The following is a 9,957-nucleotide window of genomic DNA, read 5'->3' as shown; positions in this document are numbered from 1 at the left end:
GTTCTTTTAGTGCGGTTTTGAAGGAGGATAGAGATGCCCTTTCTTTTACACCTGTTGGACCACAAAAAATGTCATTGTTGGCTTTATTTTAACAAAACAATCTTACGGTACATTAAACATATGTTTCTTATTGCAAGTGTGTCCTTAAATAATATAGTGAACATACAAGACAACTTGTCTTTTAGCAGTAAGTAAACAAACAAAGGCTCCTAATTTAGCTGCTGACATACCCAGTAACATATTGTGTCATTTATCATTCTATTATTTTGTCAAAATTATTAAGGACAAGTGGTAGAAAATGAATTATCAATCTACTTGCTCATTAACTGTTAATATCTGCTTATTTTCTGTTTCAACATGTTCTATCTACACTTCTGTTAAAATGAAATAATCACTGTTTGTCACGACTTGGTTTTCGCAGCTTACTGCGAGGTTTGTTCTCCCAGGATGCAAACGGACGATTCCGGACAAGGCGTGCAGGTAGGAACATATTTATTTCTCAAAACTCAAAGGGTACAAAAAAAAAAAAGGAAAACAAGGCGAAGCCACAACGCGCTGATCGCCCTTGGAGCCAAAAGCTAACACTTAGCATTGACTATGGACATAGAGACTTATGAAACTGTGGCATGAAATAAACAAGACTTACGTAGTCCAGGCATGAGGCAAACAAATGACGCCAGCCGACTGACTGGCAAAGGCAGGCTTAAATAATGACTCTGATTAGAGACAGGTGAGCGTCCCGAACACCAGAGGCAGGTGAAAACAATAAGTAACCATGGAAACAAACACAAGAGGTGCACAAACAGGAACTGAAGGAGTCCAAAATTAACAGAACATGATCCGGACCACAGATCATGACACTGTTGTTTGATACTTTACATTAGCTTTGGATGATACCACAAATTTGGGTATCAATCCGATACCAAGTAGTTACAGGATCATACATTGGTCATATTCAAAGCCCTCAGGTGTCCAGGGACGTATTTCCTGAGTTTATAAACATAATATACATTTAAAAAAAATGAAAGAAGATTTTGTGATGTTAAAAAATATGTTAGGTGTGGATCCACCAATGGCGTTTGTTTATAGTGTAGCATCCCGGAAGAGTTGGTGCTGCAGGAAATTCTGGGAATTTGTTCTGTAGTGTTTATGTTGTGTTGCGGAGCAAATATTCTTCCAAAAACGTGTTTGTCGTTGTTGTTTAGTGTGGTTTCACTGTATGGCACATGTTTATGACAGTGTTGGCATTGTTCGTACTGCCACCCTTAGTGAGACATGTATGGCTGTCGAGTAAGTATGCCCTTCATTCGCTCGTGTGCAGTGTGTTCAAAGTCAAGATGATTGTGTCATTAGTCAATTATCGGACACAACAAGGTCTTGGTTAGACTTTAATTATAGACTATATGGTTTGGGATTTTTAAATGATGTAAAACGGACCAAGCTCGCCCCAAAATTATCAACAAGATTGGTATTTCAAAAATGAAATGGTTTTGACCCTCATTAGCCGCATCTTGCTAATAATAATGTAATAATATAATAATTATCATTAGCCACTGAATATAATCATACAAGATTTAGCTTATTTCTATCTCACGCAGTACACTGGCAGTAAAGGGAAACTTGACATGTTTATGATCACATAAATAACGATTATTAAAACTCTCATTCTGGCCGCAAAATATGTATTTTTATAAAACACAAAATAACCTAGGAAGGTTCAATAGTATTTAAATAATCTAAACATTTAAATATTGCAGGATTTCTGCTCATGGGAGTGCGGTTGCAACGCCTGATTTGATGATCGATCAATGGAAGTGTATACATGCAAGAAAAAACTGATTTACAAATACATCATCTAGATATGTAAATCCCGTGATTAAATAGTGAAAAAAAGAATATAAGGTTTTGACATGTGTTTTAAACAGCTAGTTTTAACCAAAATAAGTCAGTAATGAGTTGTTTAGTGCATGTAAACATAGTGAGTGTGTATATGGGCTGGTGACGGGTAGAGGCCCTTCAGTAATATTAAAGACCATATTGGCCTCAAAGTCTTGTTTAGGGCGCCAAAAGCTTAGTCGGTCCTGCTTATCAAGAGGATTTTCTATTCTCCTCTCTGTGTAACATTTCTGCTATTATAGTCTATCCATCTTGCATCCCAGATGTAAACTACATGGCTCTCCAGCACCCCTCTTACGGACCCCAAGAAGGTTGTGTATTCGGAGCTGCTGTTCGGTCAGTCACGACCCTTTCCCCGACTTGAAGGCTTAGGGAAGTTCTGAGAGGTTCTGAGGACAGTTTTATTTGCTTCAGGCGGCACAACACAATCCAAACAAACAATTCTATGACGGCACCTTGTAACTTGGAACTCGTGGGAATCTCATGTCGAATACACACAGCGGATCTGATTTGACAATCTTTTAGCACAAACTGGAGCACTGTTAAAAATAATTGTTTCTATATTATCACAAAAACTTTGTGTTACATTGAGGGTCTGGTGAGAAGACAAAAGCTGTCTTTGGAACCTACCAAGAGTAAGGCTCGTAAAACTCCACTGTGTCGGGGGAAAGCAAGATGAAGGTGTTTCTGTTTTCTCTCATGTATGGTAATCAACAAAAATATATTGTTCTAACCCAAGGACTTCAAAGTGGAGAGGTGGCAGGATCTGCCCAATTTCCAGACGAACTCTTTTTGAACTATTTTATGGACCTCTTTTTGAAGTATTTTACGAACGTCTTTTTGAACTATTTTATGGACCTTTTTTTGAACTATTTTACGAACTCTTTTTGAACTGAATTGTTTACGAACTTTTCTGTGAACTTTTTGCGACCTTTGTCCTCTGGAAACAGCGGTGGCTATGTGGTCGGGGAGGGTCCAAAATAAAAGAAGGAGGCGTGCAATCTTTTGGCAGAGCGTGCTGAGATACTGTTCAAGGGTACAGTGTACAGACGACTCTCCTCAATATTGAGTCCAATTTGAATTCTGTCTCTGTTTAATTCTTTGCCTCTTGTCTTGTTTAATAGATGTCATCAGTGTTTGAACCTGACAAGCACGTTATACCCCATGTGTGTTTGCATACATGTGTACTGTGTAATTTTTTAAAAATTTTTTTATCAGGATATCTCTACAGTTTAAAGGCTTTTTCTTCTGTGTGAGTTCTTTGGTGTACAATCAAAGATGCCTTTACTGTATAACTTTTGCCACATATATAGCAATTATAAGGCTTTTCCCCAGATTGCGTTCTTTCCTTTGATAGTATACATGTCGCCCTGGAAACTCTTTTATCACTAACTGAACCACAAGAAGATTTTTCTTCTCCGTGTATTGTCATGTGTGCTATCATTTTTGATTCTTGAGAGAATCTTTTCTCACAAACTAAGCAATTAAAACGTTTCTCTCTATTGTGTGTCCGCATGTGTGACGTCAAACTGGTCTTATAGGTGTACTTTTCTCCACAAATTGAGCAGCTATAATGTTTATTCTTTGTGTGTGTCCTCATGTGTCTATTCAAATTACCCATCTGAGAAAAAGTAGAGCCACAAACCAAGCAGCTAAAAGGCTTTTCCCCCGTGTGCGTTCTCAAGTGTGATTTCATGTGTGTTGTTTGAGTAAATCTTTTGCCGCAGTATAAGCACCGAAATGGCTTTTCTCCAGTGTGCGTTCTCATGTGTAACACCATGTGTGTTTTTTGAGTAAAGCCTTTACCGCAAAATGAACAACCAAAGGGTTTTTCTCCTGTGTGTGTTGTCATATGTGAAATCAAATGCACCTTTTGAGAGAATCTTTTACCGCAAACTGAGCACCTGAAGGGTTTTTCTGCATTGTGAGTCCGCATGTGTACTTCCATATTGCGTTTATAAGAAAGTCCTTTACCACAAATTGGGCAAACGTAAGGTTTTTTGCATGTTTGCACACATTTTTTGTTGTTTCGAGGTGGCTTCTTTTGAGAGTGTTTGTTGCTGTGAGTCCTCACATCTCCTTCATAGTATGTATCGCTGCTTAGAGGTTCTTCTTGGCTTTCGTTCCTGTCTTCCTCCTCAGGATAGCGTGACATTGTGTCGTCACTCTCTGATAGTGGAGCTAAGAGTTTCTCTGCTTCTAGTCCGTCTTCATGGTCTTCGGTCTTCACAGGGACACCAGTCAGCGGGAACTTGGTGAGATCCGCCTGCTCCTGCCCTGGAAGACACTCTCTCTCCTGGGTGATCCAAGGTTCCTCCTCTTCCTCTTTAAAGTGGGTTGGCTGCGGATCCTCCTGTCCCAAGGTGAAGATTTCCCCCTGCGACTGAGGAGGAAGTCCTTCTTGATGACCAATCAGCTGCTGGATGTCTGCAGGACACAAAATACTTTAGCTCAAATATAATAATAATAATAATAATAGATTGTATTTGTAAAAAGCACTTTACATTGAGTAAACAACCTCAAAGTGCTACAGTGCATTAAAAAAATAAAGATACAAATAAAAAGATAATACAAATAAATAAAAACTAGAACAGGCTTATAGCTAGAACTAGTATGCATATATCTAAAAAAAGGCTTTTAAAATTTTTTTTTTTTTTTAAAAGAAGGGTTTTTAAGCCTTTTTTAAAAGCATCCACAGTCTGTGGTGCCCTCATGTGGTCAGGGAGAGCATTCCACAGACTGGGAGCTTTGTCCAACGGAGGTTGGAGGAGGTTAGCCTGTCCGGACCGGGGGTGTCGTGTGGAGGATTTGGGGGTGAGTAGTTCTTTGAGTTAGAGGGCACTGGTGGGTTGGTAGGGAGACTTTGTATTCAATCCTGAGTGGAACAGGAAGCCAGTGAAGGGATTTGAGAATTGGTCATATTTCCGCACTCTCATCAGGATCCTAGCAGCAATATGTCAACTATTATAAAGTTCACCAAACACTGTATGAATATTTTACAAGTAGACATAAACTGTGATAGTTTCCTATATTTTATTCGCTGTCATGTCTCAATGTTCAAGAATTATTGTATATTTATGACCTTTCTCAATTAGTTATTGTTTATTCATTGTTATCTGATAGTCTTGACTTATGTCTCTTCTGCTCCTCAAATTGGATTATACATCTCCTTTTTTAGGCATTGATTATGATACGTTGTGTAAGAAAATGCTGAAAAATATGTTTATGTTGTAACACATGCTTAGTGTTTTGTCATCAAGCAGTTATGTGTGGTTTTGCTCGTTCGTTTAAGCTTCATAAACGTTTTATTCATTTCACATTATATAGTGTTAAGGTAGTTTTCAGGTTTTTTTTTGTTAGTGTTCCTTTTTTACTGTATGCTGCCCGTTTGATGTAAATGAGTATACTGACATCTAGTGGCGCTGTGACGTTACTGCACTTTACCGTTACTATGTTGTGAAGTCACACAGGGCGAGAGGGGAGCAGACATAATGTTGTTTTCGTTTTACACGCCTCAGAAAATATAAGTCTGTCAGTAAATTGTGTTTAAATTTTATAGAACTCGTTTACAAGGTGGGAGTTGTATGTGGGGTATGTTAAACTAACAAAGATGTAGACGGACTTCCGCTTAGCACTGCTGTTTTAGTCATCCATCTTGGTTCACAAGCGCAGTCACCAAGTCTCGCGATGCTTCAATGCACATTCATTTGCGAACATTACACCGGAAGCAGTTGTTCATTTGACCAGTTTCAGTTTGAGTTGATTTCGAACATGCAAGCTTACAAAATGATACATCACAATTTCAAGTTTCTCTATTCAACATGTTCGAAGTGATATTTAAAAAAAAAAAAAACGATCCTCATAATGTGTACGCTATTTAAGTTGAGGTTTTGATGACCCAACATGGCTGCCAAATATGTATTCCGCCATTGGCTGCTGTGACGCGAGAAATTGGGCCGCCATCTTGAAGTGGTGATGAGGAGCCGGCGAGCAGCCTAAACTGACAGTTGACAGGTAGAAAACAAAAACGGTGTTCAGCGTTTTCCTGCTCAAATGAGCAGACTGTTGAAAATAGGAATCGGGGGATTACTTTTCACAAGTAAGATTTAACTTTAACATAAGTATATTAACGTTGTATTCTGTGAAAAAGAATATTACCACAGAGTTGAGAAGGAGCAAAGATCTTCAATAGTACTGAAATCGTAGCCGCTAGCAAACAAGAGAATGACCATAATATAATTGCTTGTCAATGAAATTAATACAATTTAAAAATGTCATACTTGAATAACAAAGTTGAAATAAATGATGAAGATAAAGATTGTAAAAGCCAACAGGGGTAAAAGTTAGGACCACAGTCCAGATTGTGTAGGGGGGAGGGTAATATATGTTAGCTAACTAGATGGACAGTAGCTATACAGTATTATACAAGTCAAAATTTAGTCATACATATAAAACAATCACTGTAAACATGATCATTTAAGGGGAGAATGTAATACAAAATATCAATACAAAGTGTCAAGACAGAATAAACTATCTGCTGCTGCAGCAACAGAGATACAGTCTATAAGATATATAGATATTTAATGTATTCATATATTGTTTATGCAGGATATACGCATGTATATATAACCTAATCATATTGTTTCTTCAATTTAAAAATAGCTGATGATGTGCTGATGGCGAGACACAGCTGGCAGGTGATTAGATTTCACAGGTGGTACGTGTTAATCTAATCATCTGTTGTCTTTAACAGTGAGCGGCCGAGTGCAGGAGGAGGAGGAGTATTGCAGAGACTGAAAAGTCCAGAAAGAGTGTTTTGTCTGATGAGCTTGTGGAAACAACCATTAAACCTTTGTCAACTCTGCACACCTGGCGTATCCGGCGTATGTATCAGTGGGACCGCGAGTACACGACTTCTACAGTGCTGTTTTTTACTGTCTGTGTGGTATAAAACGAGTAAAACATCACTACAGTATTTGTTTTCCATTTTTGTTGCAATGTGGTGCTTTTTTTTAATTTTTTAATTTTTTTTTACAATGACCACCTAAAAGACTGATAACAAATTCATAAAATCACAAGTTGATTCAATGTTATTGAAAAAATAAAGCCCCAAAACATCGCAACTTTCTAAAAAAAAAACCTGCCTCGGATTCAGGCATTTTAGGACACTACAACCACAACAAAGCCTGCAAAATCTCAGAAGAACTGAATACATTATTTTTTAATGGGGGATCAAATACTTATCTAATTCGATGGATTACAAAATTAAATTAGTGGATTTTTATTTTCATATTCTGTCTCTCACTGGTCAAATAAACCTGGCATTAAAATCATAGTTTATTTCTTTGTCAGTGGGTGATCAAATAATGACTCCCCCTACTGTGCAGTACGTCTTTCTGCGTAAATGACATGTATGTTTGGAAACGCTAACAGACATTGCACATGACGTCATTGTTTTGGAATCACAAAGCTGATACGTTTTCAATGTTATTGTGTACGTTACAAAACTACAAAATACAATCAAACAAGAGAATACAGATGATTCTGGAACTTTATCGGAGCATCGATGATTGAATTAGCGGTCCTTCATACTGTTTCTCAACAGTGCTGTTTTTGTTATGCTATTCCTCTCTAACCCGGCGCTTAGGCCAGAACATCCATGTTTTAGAGATACAGAAATAAAGATTTATAATATGTATGTCAGCGTATATGTTTACGTACCATCGATGTGGAGCACAGTTTCTGTCTTGCTAGCTTCCAGTTGTTGTCGATGTCGCTCCTTCTCTCTTGTTCGAGAAAGTTCCTCCTCGTACGACGCTATCGTTCTTTCAAACAGCGCGAATATTTCATCGGCTGCCGCCATTAGTCGCTCATTTACTAACTTTCTCAACATTTTTAAAATGTTTTAGAATAGCTGTTTACGCCAGCGATGCAAACTTCCTCTCTTTTCTTCTTCGATGGAGTTTTTTTTTTTTTAACACCCGCTTTCAAACCATCTAGTCACGCTGCTGCCATCTTGTGGCGGTGTTGAAGACTGCTTAAGATGAGAGGCGAGGAAGACAAAAGGAAGCTGCCAAAAGGTCATGATAACAATGATTTAACTAAATGACGTATGACGGCACGCCTGGAGTACAAAGAGTAAAAATAAAACGTTTATATATTATGTTTTATTTATTTTATTTTATTAATTTATTTTTTTATCGTGCTCGTTTTGTGTTGTGTTGTGTTTGATCTGTTCTCTTGTTGTCTTTTGGCCTGCCTATTGTACAGCACTTTGGCTCCCCCTGTGGTGGATTTTAAATGTGCTTTATAAATAAAGTTGATTTGATATACAAGATAACTAATATCAGAGTAAAATACACAAAATACAACAACATTAGGGCTTTCAAATGATTACATTTTTAATTAAATTAATCACACGTTTGACGATTATTGCTCGCATAATCTAAGTCAACCCCCCACAAATGCAATTTAAATGTCAGAATGTCATAAATTAACCATTTTAAATGTTTTACTTAGAGATGTCCGATAATGGCTTTTTTGCCAATATCCGATATTGTCCAACTCTTAATTACCGATTCCGATATCAACCGATACCGATATATACAGTCGTGGAATTAACTCATTATTATGCCTAATTTTGTTGTGATGCCCCGCTGGATGCATTAAACAATGTAACAAGGTTTTCCAAAATAAATCAACTCAAGTTATGGAAAAAAAATGCCAACATGGCACTGCCATATTTATTATTGAAGTCACAAAGTGCATTATTTTTTTTTAACATGCCTCAAAACAGCAGCTTGGAATTTGGGACATGCTCTCCCTGAGAGAACAGGTTGAGGTGGGCGGGGTTGAGGTGGGTGGTAGGGGGTAGGGTGTGTGTGTATATTGTAGCGTGTATATTGTAGTGCTGCAAGGGGTTCTGGGTATTGGTTCTGTTGTGTTTATGTTGTGTTACGGTGCGGATGTTCTCCCGATATGTGTTTGCCATTCTTGTTTGGTGTGGGTTCACAGTGTGGCGCATATTTGTAACAGTGTTAAAGTTGTTTATACGGCTAACCTCAGTGTGACCTGTATGGCTGTTGACCAAGTATGCCTTGCATTCACTTGTGTGTGTGTGAAAAGCGTAGATATTATGTGACTGGGCTGGCACGCAAAGGCAGTGCCTTTAAGGTTTATTGGCGCCCTGTACTTCTCCCTACGTCCGTGTACACAGCGGCGTTTTAAAAAGTCATACATTTTACTTTTTGAAACCGATATCGATCATTTCCGATATTTCATTTTAAAGCATTTATCGGCCGATAATATCGGCAGCCCGATATTATCGGACATCTCTAGTTTTACTTATTTATTTGCTAAAAAAAACCAGTCGGGTGTATTTTGGGGGGAATTTTGTCAGTGAGTACACCAGTCAAAGTCTCCTCACGTTGCACTGACCTGATCACTGACTGTACAACAACCTGTGCCACCTTTCAGGTAACCATCCACCGTTTAAGGTAAAGGAGCATGTGCACTCAGAAATAAATTGCGTGATTGTGGTAGTCCGCTCCCCGTATGATCAGTGTCAGAGCTTGGTCCGCATTGCCGGCAGTAAGTCGGACACGTTTCCAGTGAGGGTTGGACTCCGCCAAGGCTGCCCTTTGTCACCCATTCTGTTCATAACTTTTATGGACAGAATTTCTAGGCGCAGTCAGGGCGTTGAGGGGATCCGGTTTGGTGGCTGCAGGATTAGGTCTCTGCTTTTTGCAGATGATGTGGTCCTGATGGCTTCATCTGGCCAGGATCTTCAGCTCTCACTGGATCGGTTCGCAGCCGAGTGTGAAGCGACTGGGATCAGAATCAGCACCTCCAAGTCCGAGTCCATGGTTCTCGCCCGGGAAAGGGTGGAGTGCCATCTCCAGGTTGGGGAGGAGATGTTGCCCCAAGTGGAGGAGTTCAAGTACTTAGGAGTCTTGCTCACGAGTGGGGGAAGAGTGGATGGTGAGATTGACAGGCGGATCGGTGCGGCGTCTTCAGTAATGCGGACGCTGTATCGATTCGTTGTGGTGAAGAAGGAGCTGA

At 39.0% G+C, this 9,957-nt stretch overlaps 1 protein-coding gene across 1 annotated transcript; it reads right to left on the bottom strand.

Moving 5' to 3' along the window:
- Positions 1-475: 475 nt before the first annotated feature.
- Positions 476-7,884, bottom strand: LOC133631851 (zinc finger protein OZF-like). Its single transcript, XM_062024017.1, has 2 exons — positions 7,618-7,884; positions 476-4,323 (listed from the first exon to the last, which is right to left on the bottom strand). Exons 1-2 carry the CDS (start codon positions 7,787-7,789, stop codon positions 3,122-3,124), a joined length of 1,374 nt encoding a protein of 457 aa, XP_061880001.1. The 5' UTR covers positions 7,790-7,884; the 3' UTR covers positions 476-3,121.
- Between the last annotated feature and the right edge of the window lie 2,073 nt (positions 7,885-9,957).

This window comes from Entelurus aequoreus, linkage group LG17 (genome assembly GCF_033978785.1).
Source record: "Entelurus aequoreus isolate RoL-2023_Sb linkage group LG17, RoL_Eaeq_v1.1, whole genome shotgun sequence".
In the NCBI taxonomy this organism is placed as follows: Eukaryota; Metazoa; Chordata; class Actinopteri; order Syngnathiformes; family Syngnathidae; genus Entelurus; species Entelurus aequoreus.
This window is presented reverse-complemented; position numbering and strand designations above follow the sequence as displayed.

Excerpts from the sequence above, each read along its gene's own strand:
- LOC133631851 (XM_062024017.1), bottom strand. The coding sequence starts at position 7,789 with ATGTTGAGAAAGTTAGTAAATGAGCGACTAATGGCGGCAGCCGATGAA. Across the intron at positions 4,324-7,617 it reads AACTGTGCTCCACATCGATG|ACATCCAGCAGCTGATTGGT; the intron begins GTACGTAAACAT and ends TGTGTCCTGCAG.